The 18,570-nt window shown below is 46.8% G+C and overlaps 1 protein-coding gene across 1 annotated transcript; it reads left to right on the top strand.

Annotated features, from left to right (window-relative positions):
- Positions 1 to 500: 500 nt before the first annotated feature.
- Positions 501 to 16,356, top strand: Gabrq (gamma-aminobutyric acid type A receptor subunit theta). Its single transcript, XM_070039558.1, has 9 exons — positions 501 to 661; positions 2,750 to 2,838; positions 7,241 to 7,308; positions 8,425 to 8,645; positions 8,866 to 8,948; positions 9,418 to 9,555; positions 9,937 to 10,089; positions 11,336 to 11,592; positions 12,355 to 16,356. The coding sequence occupies exons 1-9, from the start codon at positions 513 to 515 to the stop codon at positions 13,135 to 13,137; spliced, it is 1,941 nt and encodes a 646-aa protein (XP_069895659.1). The 5' UTR covers positions 501 to 512; the 3' UTR covers positions 13,138 to 16,356.
- Positions 16,357 to 18,570: the final 2,214 nt, after the last annotated feature.

The following is an 18,570-nucleotide window of genomic DNA, read 5'->3' as shown; positions in this document are numbered from 1 at the left end:
ATCCCTCCCAGGCCCGGCCCCACCCCTGTCTCCGGAGCTGGTCTGGGGATGACTGCAGAGGCCTGAAGGGGCGGGGGCCCGGTAGCGCGCAGCCTGAGGGCGGGCGGAGGCAGGAGCGCGCGCCTTTTTGTGCGCTCTTGGCACCTGCCCGATTGGTTCGGGCGCGTGCTGCCGTCGGAGTGGGCGGAGCCAGCCGCGCGCCCCGCTTGCTGCCCAGTCGCAGCCAGGAACTGCTGCAGACGGAGCGCACCTCGCCGCTGGCAGGCGCCTTCCAGAGAGCGCGGTGTCCGGCCGAGCGGCTTCTCCCCCCCCCAACCTCCCACGGCTAAGGGCTCCGGACTCCAGGCTCCCGGAACCCTCCAGCCCTAGGCTCAGAGGTGACCATTGACTAAAACGCTAGCGATCCTGTCCCCCTTCGCCCAGTACTGACCCAACCCCGACCCTGACCCCAACCCGTCCCTTTTTACAGCTCTCCGCAGCAGTCTCTCTGTGGTCCCCAGAGAGCCGCAGCCATGGGCATCCGAGCCATGCTGCGAGCCGCTGCGCTCCTGCTGCTCATCCGGACTTGGCTCGCCGAGGGCAACGACCCCCAGCCCACCCCGCAATTCCAGATGGAGTTCTCCTCCGCCCTGCCCAAAATCGTCGTGGATCTTTTCAGGTGGTAAGTGGGTACCGCCAGGCTGGGCTTGGTGGGCATAGGGGCTAGCAGACGGCTACGGGCCTCTTAGACGAAATGGGCTACGGTTTGGAGGGGGAAGGGAGGAGGACTCGGACTGCCTGCCCCCAAGGGAATGGCATGGGAGTGGGGACAGTTAGTTAACACTAGTTAGTTAAGCACAGTTGTATGCTTTAGCCCACCTGTTACTGCGGCGCATGACTGCCCCCCCCCCCGACACTGCCACCCACGCCTGTGCCTAAACCGCAGTCCGGACGGGAGGATGGCCCCCTTCTCAGAGTCTACCCGACCACTGTCTAGGGCTGAGGTTGGAGGCAGCTTTCTCCAGTCACGTTCTTTCACACCTGTGGAATTAGAATGGTGTTTGGGGGTGCAATAAGGGGGATGGACAAGTCACAGAACAGAAGAGACACCTGTAGAGTGCGATTTTGTCCATTCCTTGAGGCAAATGAGTGTCTCCACATATGTTTATGGGGTGTGTGGGTGTGTGTGGGGGGGTGTGGAGAGATGAGGGACTCTTTGCCACAAATGGAAATAAACTGAGCTTAGTGGGCTTTCTATGCTTATTCCTGTGAAAACATTTGAAGACACGTCAGGTTTTGCTTGTGATTGATTTGAAGTTTATTTGAGTCTGCAAGTATCTCAAAAGGTGTTAAGTGGTCTTTTTTACACGTACATCACACAGAAATGTATATTTGTGGTGGCCACAGATCAGAGGGCTGACACATGAGAAATGTGTGGATCAAAACATGCGGGAATGCATTGCTTTAACCTGGGAAAAATTCATGTGCACACCTTAGAATGTAGCAAAATGAAATTTGATTATTGAGGAAGATGAGCAATAATTTTAAATGGCAAGCCAGAAATGAATACGTATTTAGATTAAAAGGGCCATGGGGGGTAGTTGGGCACAGTGCCAGCAGATGGCCCTGCAATGCCCTTAACCCAACATACCACATTAAACCAATGAATACGCACAAATGCACATGCGCATGCACGCGCGCACACACACACACACACACACAGAGAGAGAGAGAGAGAGAGAGAGAGAGAGAGAGAGAGAGAGAGAGAGAGAGAGAGAGAGAGGAGGGAAGACATATTTGATTAGGCAGGGCATCAAAGATCTGAAGAGTCGCACTGATGCCCAAGGCCTGTTATTCAAAGCCCTTTGGGCCTGAGGCTTTTTTTATGGGGGGGGGGACAAAAGCCCATCTGGAGGTGTACTGACTGGGTGAGCAAATATGAGAATCTTGAATGGCCATCTTGCTGCAGAGTTGAGCTGGATTCAGTTATATATGTTCAGTACAAGAAACCTCCAGGCCATAAGCACATGCTTAGTGAGAGAGATGCCTGGTCCCAGAATGGATCTTTTCGAGGACAGCTCCAAGCCCCAACAATCTGAAATGGTTTAATCCAATGAGAGCCATAAATCTCTGCTACATGAAGAAGGTTCACTCTCTTGCTCTCTGTTTTCTCTCTGCGTCATATGCCATATGCCAAATCCAGGGGAAAGAAAAAACAAAGGTGTATAAAAGCAAGGTTGACATAAACATGGCAAAAAAAAAAAAATTCCCAGAGCAAGCAGAGGGAATCTGGCTTTGAGCTGGAGAATATTCACTCCACTCAGGATGGCGGTGAGTGGGAGATGACTTTCCTTGGGTAATCAGGTACCACTAGAAGACACCCCCCTCCCCAATCTGCAAAGCAGGTTCCAAGCTGACCTCAAGGTAGAGGCTCCTTAAAGGGTTGATATGATACAGCTTTCTGAGGGTCCCCCCTTCCCACTGTTTGTCCTCTCCTCTTCTCCTATGGCATCCCCTCCTCCCCCACTTTCTAGTCCCTGTGCCCCAACCTCTCATGAAAGCTAGGAGGGGGGAGGGGGAAAAAGAGGCTGCGTCACTGCTGTGCTGCTGCTGGCTGACTCACTGCCTGGAGCGGGGAGGGGGAGAGCAGATACACATATGACTGCGTATGTCTGCGGATGTACAGGAGCAAGGAAGGCTCTGGAAACTCACCCACTGGCAAGATGGCCACAAGTCAAGCAACATTTTACTCATGACTTCTCTATTGCAGCAACAACTGTGCAAATGGAGGTGTGGTTCAAAAGATCTTGGACAGGGTGCTGTCCAAATACGATGTCCGCCTGAGACCAAATTTTGGAGGTAAGTCATGTGCACACTAGACGCTGTTGTGGATGGCAGAATAGAGCTAAGACCCAGCCAGCGAGTCAACCCTAGACGTTGACCAGTGATACTTACCCAGAGCCTACACCTCTGCCTCCCCAAATCCTGTCCCTCTGAGCCTGCAGAGCCCTGCAAGGGAGCACTCCCAGGCCCCTAACTTCAGCTCTTTAACCCTCTGAAATGGCCCTCATTTCCCTGTCTTCATGTGCAAGGGACCTTATGCCCACTCCTCACTTCTTAGCTCTCTTGCAATACTGTCTGTAGAAGCACTACACATTCTGTGTTTGAGTTCATGCTTTGCACCCTCGGCATTCTCCCTATTCTGGTAGCTCAAAACTGAGGCTTTGGTCTTCTCTGTTTCCTTTTCCTAAGCCACCTAGGCCTGAGGTACTTCCACTGCCTTTCAGATCCCGCCAAGTTCAGCCCAATACACACACTGCATTCAGTGTGATCAGGGTTGTACAGCTTTATCTGACTTGCCAAATAAAGTCCAAACTAAACACCTCGGCCCCACACTCAGATCTCCACACAGAGATGAGATGACTCCCCTGATAACTGCGCACCCAGCACCTTTTCTGTAGTGTGTGGATTGCATATGGAGGGAGGTCAGGGTGTGTGACAAGTAGAGTGGCACAGCACAGCCAGCATGCTCTTCCATGGCATGGACCTTTGGGCCACTTGTACCACGCACCACAGAAAAACAAGGGAGAAGCTACCTCATTTTCTCCTTGTCTCATTCTTACACTTCTCCAAAAAGGCTGACTAACAACCATTTAAGTGCAACAAGCACATTCTCCCCACTGTTTCAAAGCCAAGTTGCCACCTTTACAGGAATGCAGCACCAAGGGAAGGAATAGGGGAAGAATGAATCTTGGTGCACAATACCTCTGAGGCACTTCACTGCTATCATTCAGGGGAGGGGGAAGACATACATTAAGCAGGAAAACCTGGGCATTGGCCACCTTTTATGGGCCCATTTCATAAAAGATGGGGCACCTGGATTAATGTGGCCAAATTGTACGTGAAGGCAGCAGGACAAGGACAACTCAGGCATACTAGCAATTAGACAGAAGAGGGCGCTAGAGGCTCTACGGCCAGGACTGTTGTATAGTAGATGTGGTGAGATCAGTTGATGGGGCAAGCAGTCAGGACATCCTCTAAAGGTACAGGGGGAAGAGAATTGTAAGGTAGTAATCGGGGGAGGGGAGCGGGGGAGAGAACTCCCAGCAATCCTTGTCACTACAAAACATTTTCTTGATTTTCTTGAATAGCTGTGAATGTGGAGTCTGGATTGCACCTTAAACACAGAAGCCCATTGACACTTCTTCCCAATAACAGTTTTCTCTGAAATTCCCCACTCCCCCTGCGTCCAGCATGGAATCCTTTCAGGACTTAGTCTTCTTACATACAAGCAATGTGCATGTGCATACACAAGGGGCCTGACACAAGCACTTGATAGTACCATGTGAAGGAATGCATGGGACATATCCATCATGAGATACCTTACTTACACAAGCTCTCATCTCACTTAGCATCCAATGTAGAGAAATTAGAGAAATATCCTTCCTCTGGGTCATCGTGCCCCCCTTGCCCCTTCGGTTGTGAGACCTTGGCAGGTGTTTGTCCTGGCCTCCTGGGTCCTCTGCATTACACCATAGGAGAAGGACTTTCCTGATTGATGGAGAATAGACTTCAGAAGTTTTCCCTGAAGAAAGGAACTGGCAACCTAGCCTCTCTGGCTTGATGCCTGCCTAGCAGAGCTTGCAGCCATTAAAGGTGTGGAGGTGGATTAAACTGTTTTCAGAGACCCTGTCACTACACAGTACTTTCCTGGGGTTTGTTCACAATAGTCCTGAATGTAGAGTGTGACCTGGGCCCTAACACAGTGGCCCACTTACTTCTCAGCTGCCAGTCATATGCCTATTACCAATAGCACTTTGCTTTTTGAAGTACTGGGCTTGGAATAACACATTTTACTCTTTTCAGCACAGCTTCTGGGCAATCAGCCTGCAGTGAAACCAGCAGGCCGAATTGCAAGCATCACGAGTGTTTCCCTAGCAGCAGTGTGATGCAATACACAGAATAATGGCTTTGCTTGCAGGGCTGAGTGTAGACAGCTTTGAGCTGACAGGGAAGAATAAAAATGTGTTTGTCCACAGTGCCCTACAGTTGACAAAATGTTTACTCATTCATGATCATATTTGAACAGTGCTAATACCCAAGCCTCCAAAATGCAGAATGCAGAAGAACAGTGCTACACACACACATTCACATTCACTCACTTGCATACTCAGGCTCACACAGACACTCATCATTCACAAGAGCACATGCACAAATTCATTCACATATAAAGGCACACAACACAGTCACATATTCACTTAAAGTCTCACATTAACACACACACAACTCTGCCCACAGTGCACATATACATAAATATTCACTCATAAAAACATGCTCTTGGCTACAATTATGGAAGTTCAATCATACAGATATATTACATCACATACCTGCACACCTACCTGTGATCAGCCACCTAGAGGAACATCAAAGTTCATTCACACACACACGAATGAAAACGTTAACATGCTCACATATACACATAAACATTGTGATACATTTATTCACACAAAACATCTTCATTCATACTCACAAGTCCATTGACATACTTTAATATACAATAATATGTTGATATCCAAACATGCTTACGTGAATAAAAGTTCTTATCAATTTAGCCACACGTATGAGTGTGCACATTCATACATTTATACATGTAGTCACACAGACCCACATGAATGTGTTCACACATTCCCTCACTTGTAAACATGCTCACTTATAATCACACACTCACAACTCCTCCCAAAAAGGCTGAACAGGTCAGCGCACACATGAACAATATCACACATTCACTCACACAAACATGCCCACATACCCAAACACATTAGCAGATCTCCTCACACACATTATCATTTGCCTACACGCATGTACATGTGTACACACTCACTCTTGCATGTACCCAGTGATGTTCAAATTCACTCACACACACAAGCACTCAGACATTAACACAAGAAACTTGTCACATATTCATACACAGAGATAAACACACATGTTCACTCACATCAAATGTGCCCACATACACAAACACAAATGTATTCAAAAAGACACACCTTAAGGTTCTCTTTCACACACATACACACATGAACATGCTCACAGCTTCACTCATACATAATCGCACACACAAGAAAACATACATGCATGTGAACATCCTCACCTACAGTCCCATTCACTCACAATCTGAAAATGTATATGCATACACTAACAAATATATATGCAGTAAGATACATAATGCAGTGTCTTGCATTCAGTCACACATGAGCATTCTCTCACCTGAAATGCTCCCAAATTCTCATGAACATGTGGACATGTCGTACAGCACAAAAGCATGCACACATATACTCGTGTCAGCCTGACAAGGGCACACACATAAGCATGCTCATGCATTCACTCACATAGACATTCTCCCTGAAAACACTAACATGTGTATACACTCACAGCAACACATATTTACTATACCTTTTACACACTCAAATCCAAGCACACACACATTTCCTGACACACACAAACATGCATGCATTCATTGGCTCACACACCCACTCCCAAACACTCATGAACACATTCACATGAACACACTCATACCTCCATGCTCATTCACACCCATAAAGCTCACACTGTCCTCATCATTCACACATGAGCACATATACACTCACACGTGCTCACACTCTTTCATACAGGCATGCTCATGAAATTCTTCATGTAATCACACACATTAACTCACATACACAGGCTTGCATACACAATCACTCACAGACACAAGCTCGCCAGCACATGCATGCTCACATAGTCACTCCCTCCTGGTGAGCCCTGTCACAGTCCTTCCCACTCATGCATTTCCTCCCACACAACACACTGAGGCTCATACACACGCTCACACATTCACTCACAAACATGAACACTCTCCCAAGTTCACTCATAAACACAAGCAGAACCTTGGCTCTAATTTCTGAAATCATATATTTTCAGCTCTTCATCAGAAAACATTTGTAAAAGAGTTCTTCCTTTCCTATAATCTCATTTCCCTGACACCTTTCTTTTAGTAGAGCCAGCCCTTGTTCTTAAGTGTTTGCTCTACATTTACTAGGAGATTAGTACTACCTTTATCCTATTTTACCCAGGAAGAAAGAAGTCTCAAAGAGGTTAAGTGACTTATCCAAGTCATACAGCAAACAAGTGCCCAAATAAATTCAAACTTGAGAAATGTGGCACCTGAGTCATGCCCTTAACCTTTATCCCAACTTTCAACTAAGAATGTTTTCCTATACTGTAGGTGCCCCTGTGCCCGTGGGAATATCTATCTATGTCTCCAACATTGAACAGATCTCTGAAATAAACATGGTAAGTGTGCCAGTTCCAGCCATGCTTCCGGGGAGTGGGAACAACCAACACGAAGCAGAGTCATAGCTAGCTCTATTCTAACCTGTAACAACACTGACATGGAAAAACAGTAAGTTTGGGGAAAAAACGAGCCCCCTGGAATAAATGTAAATTGAATGAACCTTCACATCATACCACATCCAGAAATTCAGTTCCGAATGGATTACAGACTCAAAAGTGAAAGATTTATGAAGTTTTTTTAAAGATCACATTAAGCCATGTGCCAATGGCTGACGTCTTTAATCCTAGCGATTCAGGAGGCTGGAATTTGAGAATCACAGTTTGAACCTGGGCAGGAAAGTCCACGAGACGTTCATCTCCAATTAACCACCGAAAATCCAGAAATTGAGGTGTTGCTTAAATGGTAGACCACCAGCTTACTTTTTGAGCAGAAAAGGCCTAGGGACAGCTCCCAGGCCCTGAGTTCAAGCCCCACTGAAAAGGAGCAGATCATGTACTCACCAAACTGGGAAGAGTGAAACATCAGCCCAGGCCAGTGTTGGTTAGCTGCAGGGATCGGTGACCTTCACCTACTCTTGGCTCTTGGCAAGAATTGAAACTGGAACTTTCATTTTGTTATTTCATTCTGGTTTAGGTACATATGATGCTTTCCAATTATTATATTATGATATGTTCATATATGGAAATATACAAGAATGAACATGAAGAAATTATAGTTATACATATCTTCCTGAGTTGATTTCAACATTAAATAGAAAAACAGATTGCAAATACATACAGTATGGTTCCATTTGGATTTTAAAAAATTAAGTTCAGCTAAGAAGTTGAACTTCGTTGACTTATATATGAAAGCATAGGCTTTAACCCAAAGTGAGGAAATTATCATCATAAAAACTAGAGTCATTGTTACTGCTAGGAGACAATGGAAATAAGTTCAGAATGGCACGCATTAAGATTTGCAAGTTACTGATAGCTTTCTGTTTCTTAACCTAGATTTTAATTACAGATCGTTCATCTTATTATTCTTGCATAAAGATGCATAGGTTTCATGCACTCATTTGTAGTTGTGTGTTTCATCTAGTAGCTTACAACTGATATTTACCTTCCTCTCACCAGGACTATACAATCACAATGTTTTTGCATCAGACATGGAAGGACTCACGCTTAGCCTACTACGAGACCAACCTGAACTTGACCCTGGACTATCGGATGTATGAGAAGTTGTGGGTCCCTGACTGCTACTTCCTGAATAGCAAAGATGCCTTCGTGCATGATGTCACTGTGGACAATCGCGTGTTTCAGCTCCACCCAGATGGGACAGTGCGGTATGGCATCCGGTGAGATCACCTGGGAGCCTGGAAATTCTCATCAGGCTTCCTTCTTGATTACTTCAAAACCTCTTGGTTTCTCTGTTTCACTCTAAGTGTCTCTGTCTTCCTTACATATAGGTCAGTCCTCAGGGTTCCTCGTGCCTCCTATGTGTGCAGTGTGGTCAGAAATGGTTGCTTGACTGGGATTGACTTTTTCTTTCTCTTTTTTTTTTGTTTTCCTTGGCAGACTCACTACCAAAGCAGCCTGTTCCCTGGATCTGCAGAAATATCCTCTGGACAAGCAGGCTTGCAAGCTGGAGGTGGAGAGCTGTATGTATTTCTCCTATGAACCTTTCTCCCCTGCCTGGGGCCACAAGAGTCAAGAAACCAAAGACAGAGCATATGTCCTTCCTTCTGCCCTGCCCCTGCATAGGCAGATGGTCAGCATATGAATGGTAGATTCATGGAAGGGGATTGAGTGTAGGGGTCTATTTGCAGCATGTAGGAGCACGTGGCCTTTAGGTTGTAACTAATCCTATTGGGAAATGGTACCTTGCTCTTTGGGAACTATGTATAAGCTCACAGGAAGGAGCTCAGAGCAGCTTTGCTACACACTCCTTAGTGACTAAGAAACTCCCACATCAGTGAGCTCTTTCCAAGGGCCCACTGTCTCTCCCATGCTCACACTCAGCAAGCCCCCCCTCCCCAGATCACAAGGTGCAACTGTGCTTTAGTTTTTCACACACTGCTTTGGTGTGCCTGTGCCTATTTCCCAAGACTATTTCTCTCCCTCTCCCAGATGGCTACACTGTGGAAGACATCGTGTTATCCTGGGAAGACAATGACAATGCCATCCGCATGGCGGAATCACTGCAAATCCCTCAGTTTGCTTTCCTGGGAAGGACAATTACTAGCAAGGAGGTGTATTTCTACACAGGTGAGTCTGGCTCTTTCCTTCTCTCCTAAATCTTGTCCCTTTTGGCACAACTCTGAACTCTTGGGGGAGCTCTGCTTTTAGACCCTACACTCTGCTGCCTCCTTCCCTAGTTCCCTCCTTCTGGACAGAAACAATAAAGGGCAAGTCCCGGTGGCCACCTGTGTAAATGCAGAGCAGGTATGGAAGCACTGGGCCAGAGTTACAGCACTCTACATCTGGAGGTGCTCCTCATAGCACTGGCCCCTCTCCCTGTTTGCGACTTGGGAGCATCTTTTGTCTCTCCCATTCCCAAACTTCAGCTCACATGGAAAAAGTGAGGAAGGAAGGGGGAGAGGGCAGACATGGGACATGCAAGCCTGACATCAGGATGTCTCCTTGCAGGTTCCTACATGCGCCTGGTACTGAAGTTCCAAGTCCAGAGGGAAGTCGGAAGTTACCTTGTGCAGGTCTATTGGCCCACAATCCTAACCACCATTCTCTCTTGGATATCATTTTGGATGAACTATGATTCTTCTGCAGCCAGAGTGACAATCGGTAAGTCCTATCTCGGGGAAGAACTTGAGTCATTTTTCTCAGAGAAAAAGGCGGGGAACAAGGAATGAAAATCTGGAGCCTTATGTGACTGCCCAGTTGAGGAAACAAGATTTTTTTTTCTTTTTCTTTTTCCTTTTCTTCTTTTTGGTTGTCATTGGTCATGGGGCTTGAACTCAGGACCTGGGAACTGCCCTGAGCTCTTTTCCTCGAGGCTACCACTGTACTACTTTGAGCCACAGTACCAATTCTAGTGTTCTGGTGCTTAATTTCAGAAAATAGTCCCACAGGGTTTTCCTGCCTGGCTGACTTTGAATGGCAGTGCTCAGATCTCAGCCTCCTGCGTAGCTACGATTACAGGTGTAAGTCTTCGGCATCAGGTGGAAACAAGGATTTTTCTAGTTTGCATTGTACAGGTGCTAAGCCAATCCCCAGTGGACAGACTGATACTGGAGATGGGGCATAAATGGTCCATAGCATGACAATTCATTATTGATTGAATTCATAGACTTTCTTGAAGATATACAAAATGAGTAATAAATTTAGATCAGAGAGTCTATAAAATAAATATCGATTATGAGAGATATCCTACTTAAGCCTCAGGCATTTTCCAGAGGGAGACCGGCTTTAACCAGCATCTGGTGGAATGGGGAGATGTAACCTCTGAGAGTCTAGAGGAGGAAGTGGCCCAGGTCTTGGTGGCTGAAACTCATGTTCCAAAGGAATTGGAATGACTTGGAGCAGGCAGAGACAAACTTTACATTTCCCAATATAGAAATGCTTGGATTAAAGACCAATAAAAGAGACCAAATCACAAGATACCTGAGGCCGGAGAGCTTCAAAAAGACTGTCAAGAAAAGGTTTTGAGCCAGAAGCCCAAGAGATTACTTCCCCCAGGGCTTATCTTCCTCATCTTTGAGGCAGTCTCCCCTGCCTCTAAAGAGCACATTGTGGACTCTTAGTATATGTGCAATGTTGTGCAGTTCCAAAAACTTCCCCAGATGCTAATGGATGATCTGTGCACTGAGAGGCAGGCAGCAGAAAGTGGGGCTAAAGATGTAGATCATCATGAAGCCTTGGGCTAGTGATTTGGAAGTTGATCCTAAGAGCAACCGGAGGTTTAGTGAGGGGAAAGGAGGAACGAGGAGAGAATGGTGGGAGACCGCCCCACACCTCCAGTAGCTTTTAATCTCTTCCTATGCACTGTAGGCCACCGGAAGACACTAAGCCTGTGCTGTGTCATTTATAGGCCTAACTGCAATCCTCGTTCTGACTACCATCGACTCCCATCTCCGGGATAAACTTCCCCATATTTCCTGTATCAAGGCCATTGACATCTATATCCTCGTCTGCTTGTTCTTCGTGTTCCTGTCCTTGCTGGAGTACGTCTACATCAACTATCTTTTCTTCAGCGAAGGACCTCGGCGCCATCGTAGGCGACAGAGGAGACCCAGAAGAGTTGTTGCCCACTACCGCTACCAGGAAGTGGTGGTGGGAAATGTTCAGGTTTGACTTTTTTGACTGGCAATCAGTTTTCCCTGAGCACCTCTTAAGCCCAGGCTTAGTGCTTGACTCATTTGCATTTCATACTTCCTTTCATTGTCATACACGCCACACGCCTGCACAGCACACACCCACAACAGATAACCGAGGAGTAGGACTATTTTACAGCATTCCTTTTTAGAAATGACCATTGTCCAGCATCACGAGGCAAGAAGTGACGGAGCTAAATTTCTCCAGATCTTTGGGCCAAATTTGCTCCACTTTGTATGCTTCCAGAACAGGTGATGAAGCCACAAGGAAAGCAGGCACAGGGAGGCTGAAATGAAGACAGCCACCAGAGAGGCTGGCTTGCCCTATCCTTCCTTCTTTGGCACTTCAGACTCCCAAGGCCAAGTTGAGGCACTATGTTAATATCCAGCAACCTCCCTCTTTCACAGGGAGCCCAGCCTCGCCGGCCTGAGCAGCCTCCCGCCAGCACACACCGCTCCCAAGGCAGCAACTGCCCCCAGGGAGACACTGATTTGGCTGCAGCCCCGACCTTCCCTTGCATGCTCACAACCTCTTGGTCCTGTTTCTCAGTCCCTTGAGCTCCAGTGATTTGCCCCACCCACCCCCCCAAGAGGAGATGGCCGTATCTGTCAAAGACATCAACAGTAGCATTTCAAGTGCCGATGAGGACAAGTCCCTTCCCATCTCCCTTTCCCCTCAGTCCATATCCACTTAGGTGACAGGGAACTGATGAGCCTATCCATTATCTCCTCAAAGGATGGCCTGATTAACGTGGAAGATGGAATCGGCTCTCTTCCCGCCAGCCCTGTGCAGGCCCGCCTGGCAAGCTCAGAAAGCCTCGGCTCTTTGGCGTCAACCTCAGAGCGGGCTCCGCTGGCCACCCCGGAAAGCCTCAGCCCACTCTCTTCCCCCTTGGGCTCGGCCCAGCTGGCCACTGGAGAAAGCTTGAGCGATCTCCCCTCCACCTCTCAGCAGGCTCTTCATGCTTATGGCTCTGGCTTTGACAGCTTGCCCTCTGATGACTCTTTCCTCCCTATTGAAACCCCCAACCCTGCTGAGGCCCGTGGCTGTGCTGAAACCTCTGACGATGAAGACTACGAAGACTATGAAGATTATGAAGATGACAACCTGAGCTTGGATGAGAGCCATGACCTTGACCCCAGCAGGAGCCCCATGCTGCCCCAAGGCCAGAGGTGTGTGCAAGAAGCAAGCTGTGACCTTGATAAGATCCAGAGCTTACACGATGACATCAATGTTGAGAGCACCTGCCCTGACCTTGAGGAGCAACGCAAGGGCAATACTGACAGTATCTGGAGCCTTAAAGATGAGGATTTCATGGCCTATGACCAAGACAAGGACAGTAGCTCAGATTCCGAGGACAGTCGCCCCCCAAGCCCTGGGTGCTCCTTCACCGAAGGGTTCTCCTTCCACCTCTTTAATCCTGATTATGTCCCTAAGATCGACAGGTGGTCCCGGATCCTCTTCCCCCTTTCCTTTGGGTTGTTCAACGTCGTTTACTGGCTGTACCATTTCTATTAGTTCCCAGCGGCCAGAGCAGCATGGGACACCATGCTCTGCTCCCTTCTTTCAGTTTTGTTCTTCTTCTTTCCTCTATATTTTATTTGGTGGTTATTTTGGCAATCTAATCAATTCAACACTTCTCTTTATTATCATGAGGTAGAGAGTAGTTGAAGGAACATGATCTGGCCAGAGGGGAAGGAATTGAGGAGAGTTGGAGGTAAATAGAACATTGATTTCCTTGTCTGCTAGAAGACTCTCGCCTTTTCAAACACTTCTAACAGTTAATAAGCATAGAAAAGCCCCTGGAAATGTTTACAGATAAGCCAAGTTGGGAAGCAAAAGAAGGATGTGAGACTTGCTCACACACATTTCTCTGGGCTTTTCTGTCCCCTTGAGGTATCAAATGTTCTTTTTCATTTCTCCTTTTCTTTCTTTCTTTTTCCTCCTGGGGGTCACGGACCTTTGTGGGAGCAAACCAAGCTAGGTTCAGCTTGGGTTGTAGGCACAGCTTGGAGGCTGTAGGAAAGTTGGGGAGCATCTGTAAGTGCCTTTTGCCCACAATTTTAGGTTGTCTTGAGGGTATAGTTGTGGGGGTACGGTTGGGAAGGGAGTGTGGGTAGGGTTCAGAAGGAGCTGACAGGATAAGTAAGAAAGCACGGTTTCCCCAGTGGTGGTGGTAATGGTAGTGGTGTGTGTGTGTGTGTGTGTGTGTGTGTGTGTGTGTGTGTGTGTGTGTGTGTGTGTGTGTGTGTGTGTGTGTGTGTGTGTGTGTGTGTGTGTGTGTGTGTGTGTGTGTGTGTGGCAGGGGGCAGGGCTAGGGGTGATGGGTTGGAGATTTCCCAGGTTCAGCCAGCCTCTCTGGAAAGATTAGAATTGTCTCTTGCCTGTATTTCTGTCCAGTCAGGAGTTAAAGTTCTGTCAATTGCTGAATTGATCCCGTCACCATGTAAGTACTTGGTGAGTAAGAAGTAGTTAGAAAAGTTCAGGCTGGCTGTTTCACCATCTGACCTAGAATTGCAGATGGACCACTATTGTGCATCTATATACTAATCCTTTCTATCTGTCTAGTGCATAGTAAGTGTCAACGAGCTCACTGACATCACATCGTTGGACCTGTGAGCCAGGGAAGACAAAGCACCTTGTCCCCAGTATTCCAAGGAAAATGTGGAGCTTTTGTGCCATACTTGACGACACTTGCTCTTCCTCCTTATCCTCTTAACTCTCAATTAAAGCATGCTCCTTCCTTCCCTCACCTTTGCAAATGGGGTGCTCCGGCAGAGGCAGAGGCAGGCGTCCAACCTCATTCTGCAGCACCTGGAGCACCTCTTCCGGAAGAAACTGCTGACCAGCCACTGAGCATGAACAGATCCCGTGGAGAGTGTGGCCCCGCCCACCCAGCAGGGTCCCTAAGGGAAAGCAGGGTTAGCCTGCACACCTGTTTGCAGCTGTGCCAAGCACTCAACCCATGTTCCCCTCTTCTCCCTAGGCAGCCTCTCCTGCAGCCCCTTATACCTCTGCCTTTCCATGCTTTCAATGTGCTTTTGTGTGTTTTGGTGTATACGTAGGGGTGCATGTGTGTGCATTGAGAAAGGTGTACAGTACAGTCATTTAAGAAGCTAAATACTACTCTGTCCATGTAAATCTATATTAATATGTATGGAAGCATATCTACAATGTGTGCGTGTGTGTGTGTGCTCCCCTGTGACACTGTGGCTTACGTATGTATATGCTTGTGTGTCCACACATGAATGTGAATGTATTTTGTGTTCGTGTGTAGAATATTTTTATATCTGCATACCTGACTTTTTCAATTTTGAATGGGTGTGAAAGGAGGTACCTCTGAAATCAGATAGGTCTTCTGCTGGTAGCTCTTCCAGGACTATCAGAATTTCCATGGTCTGTCCCCATCATGAGGGAGCAGAACTTATTTGGCTGGACTGGTCAATAGTTTCTTTCCAGTTCACTTGTTCCAGAAAGCAGAGTTCCCTGGTTCCCATTCACTCCTTGCCTCTCCCTCTGCCCATCTGTGATGTCTCCCAGAGAAAGCCACAGACGAAATGAATGTAGCCCTGAGAACAGTACTCTGTGGGAGGAAGTATCCAGTCCATAGCATGAGCTGTGAGTGCTGACCGTTTTGCCTGATTCTGGGAGGACATGTTTTACAGTGATAGTTTTGATGGGGAAGAGATCTTGGAAGGTGTGCTTGGAATTGAACTACATTAGGCAGCAAGACACAGGAAGGCTTCACAGTGCCGAGGAAGAGCAGAGAGGTCATTTGTAAATATCCACACAACTTGATAAACCTTCAAAAGACTATTTTGCCCTTACGTGCTGCAATGAGAGCAGTTGAACTCTACTGCAACTCATACTTTGTGAGGTTGAGTGTCCAAGTGATGTGGAGATTTGGCAATGGCATCTTTTCAGGAACTTGAATTTGGCTTTGGTCTTTCTAACTGGAAATTGCCACATCTCCTCTTGTTGTGTTGTGTGTGTCGTCTGTTGCTAGCATCCTCGTTGAGCCCCAGTCTCAGCTGTCCCCAAGCTCTTCTCCATCTGGCTGCCTACGGCCCTTCCCACATGTTCCCCAACAGTAAGTGTGCAGGGCATCTGGCCAGGTTCTCTTACATTCAGCCAATCAAAGAGTGCTTGGCAGTTTGAGCCTTGGGCAGACGGAAGACCTTGCTGAGTCTGGAAATAAGCAACCCTACGTTACCCCCTTTACCTTCTTTCCTTTCCTTTCCCCCACCCTCCCTCAGCTTTAACCTTTCCCACTCCCCCCTTCCCAAAGTGTCCTTTTCTTTTGGGGATGTGTAAAGGATCTCTTACCAAATTCTTGCTCATTATGGGGTGCCTTTGCACCGGGTAACAGTCTGTTCCATCTTAATGGAGTTTGTCGAATGCATTGCTCCAATTCATGCCGTCTTGTTAATAGCAAGGCTTAAAAGTCTCTCCATATTTAGAACTGAGTTTTGCTGAGACTGTGGCTATTCTAAGTGATAGTTCCTTACTTTGTATATACACCAGCTAACCCTTTGAGCTATTAACTACTGAATGCATTCGCTAAGCACTCTACCTGCATGATGCCCTATCATGGTAGTGAGCAGGAACTTTCCAGATACTCCACAACCCAGCATCAAAGAAAATTGTGACTTGTCCTACTGAAAGTGTAGTGTGTTTGTGTTTGTGTTTGTTGTTTAAATTCCTATGATCAATGTGAAATCTATATTATCAGTATGAGGGTTTCATGGGAGGGAGGGAAAAAGGGAGGGAGGGAGGGAAAAAAGGGATGGAGGGAGGGAAAAAGGGAGGGAGGGAGGGAAAGAGTTTAAAGTATCTTCGTGATATACTTAAATTATAAAAAGAAACTTTGGACAGAGTCACCCCTGGATGTCTAGTTGTGTGAGACTTTGCACCCACCAGGTTTTCAGAATGCATCCTCAGGATCAGTAATGTTTGAGGTGCTGGAATTTAGCACAACTGGCCATAGTGGCTGACATCAGGCTGTGTTGGAATTCTTCCAAAGACAACCAAGTCAGTAACGTTCTGGAAATAGATGGACTATGGTAAAATCATGCATGTGAGTCTTCAGCAGCAGTTGCACTGGACCCACACAGCAACAATCAAGAAAAAGGGGGTAATAGGAAGATTAGCTTTCTGGAAAACTAAACTTGGAAAGGGTACAGAGAAACAGAGCCTCACAAGATGAATGGGTGTCATTTCTGTCCTTATTAAAGTACAGTCTTGCATGAAAAAGACCTTGACTAGTCCTGACATCCAGAAAGTAAAATATGAAGAAACATAAAAATATGCTTCTGAAAAATATGCTGAAATAAAGTGTTGTAAATAGCAGCAAAAAGAAAAATAAAGTTCTATAGTAGCAAATACTCAGATGGATCGTTGTAATTCCTCTGTGTTTGACTGAGAGGTACTGCAGTGGGAATCTTGTGTTAGCCTCAAAGCCTCTGGTCTCTGTTGATCAGCCTGGTCCTCTCTCATACTCCAGAACACTTGAAACCATGGTTTTCAGGTGGAGAGGTCGCCAAATTATTGTTGAACACAAATGTTACATCCACATAGTATGTATATATAATTTTATATAGGATAATTCACACTGTTTCACAAGTCATTCTCAACCTTTTGAAGCAAAACATTCTTAAGACAGAGAAAGTCGTTATAGTGCCAAAGTACAAGATGGACATTTATTTTCGTTTGATGGGGTGGAAAGAGCAGAAAAGGCACTTGATAAAGAACAAATTTGATTATAAATCTCCTTTTCCCATGTCGATGCTCAGGGTAGCAAACAAGAAAGCCCTGGGCATGGGAAGAGCACATGTTTGGGTTGAAAACATCTTCAGAGTGCATGGAAACATTCCCCGGATGGGGCCTTGTTTATGGCCCACACACACCATACATCTCGAGCACTTTTAATGAAAACCTTAGACTTGCAAGAGGAACCGTAAGCTAGTGACTCTCCTTCCACAACTCCTTCTGGGCCAAAGTAGGCTAGCAGAGCTGTGCATACACACAAGAACTACTCTGCTAGATTGCCCATAGCTCTAAGCAAAGACCTACAGGATAGAAGAGTTTGGAAGGTACCTTTACTTCCCCAGGGTTCTGCGTTTTTAGCAGCTCAACGCAACATGATTTGTTCTGGCCCTCCCTGGTCTCCTCATTAGACTCAGCCTCCCAACTCTACCCAACTCAAGGCCTCATTCTCTGAACAGAACCCCACTGAAGAGCCCATACTCCTGGTATCTCATCACACACTGTGATTGAAAGCCCTCGCTGAGCAAGCTTTTGTGGTATGGTCAGTTCTATTTGACAGTCCCACAGATTCCATTATGTTTATCAATGAGGTAGAACTCTCCCTTTCAACTCCCAACAGACTTCATGCCACTAAAAGTGTCCCTTGCCACAGAGGGCACAAGTACCTAGGGAAGGAGGAAATGGATCTGGAGTGTCCATTTTCCTACCACAACTAGAACTTGCTGTGGTCTGCTGCCTCCTCTTTCTCCTGTGTGCATTTTTGCTGACAAGCCCACTTCCCAAGATGGCCCAGGATCACCCATGGAGCTTAGAGCCCTTGGATGGACCTGGACTGCCAATTGCACAGTCACTTGCTGCTTGTATGACTGCATAACTATCCTAATGGGTTGGAATGAGAGGAAAAGGGTGTGATTCCTCCCTTCTCAGGTTTATTGATCCTCAAGGTGAAGGAGCTTGTGCCAAAGTCTCCAAGATTTTTAGCAAGGCCTGTCTTGCTAGCTTATCCCATCACAGGTCAGCTTCTTCTAAGCCCTGGCAGAATTTCACAGGTATTCCTTGGTACTTCCTTGATGATACTTTTTTAATTCAGTTCTCTGCAAAGCTCGCCTCAGGAACAGAATTTCAAGGGAGAAAGAATATTCCCAAGCCTCTTTCATTCTTCTTCCCCCATGCCCTACTTGATCC

This window comes from Dipodomys merriami, unplaced genomic scaffold, assembly GCF_024711535.1.
Source record: "Dipodomys merriami isolate MVZ:Mamm:240054 unplaced genomic scaffold, mDipMer1.0.p SCAF_3, whole genome shotgun sequence".
Lineage (NCBI taxonomy): Eukaryota > Metazoa > Chordata > Mammalia > Rodentia > Heteromyidae > Dipodomys > Dipodomys merriami.
The sequence above is the reverse complement of the archived record's forward strand: the minus strand, read 5'-3'. Positions and strand labels throughout refer to the sequence as shown.

What these genes read in the sequence shown, in the direction of transcription:
- Gabrq (XM_070039558.1), top strand. Translation starts at nt 513, where the DNA reads ATGGGCATCCGAGCCATGCTGCGAGCCGCTGCGCTCCTGCTGCTCATC. An exon ending in CAAGCTGGAGGTGGAGAGCT is followed by an intron (nt 8,949 to 9,417) that starts GTATGTATTTCT and finishes TCCCTCTCCCAG; the next exon opens with ATGGCTACACTGTGGAAGAC. An exon ending in GGAGGTGTATTTCTACACAG is followed by an intron (nt 9,556 to 9,936) that starts GTGAGTCTGGCT and finishes GTCTCCTTGCAG; the next exon opens with GTTCCTACATGCGCCTGGTA.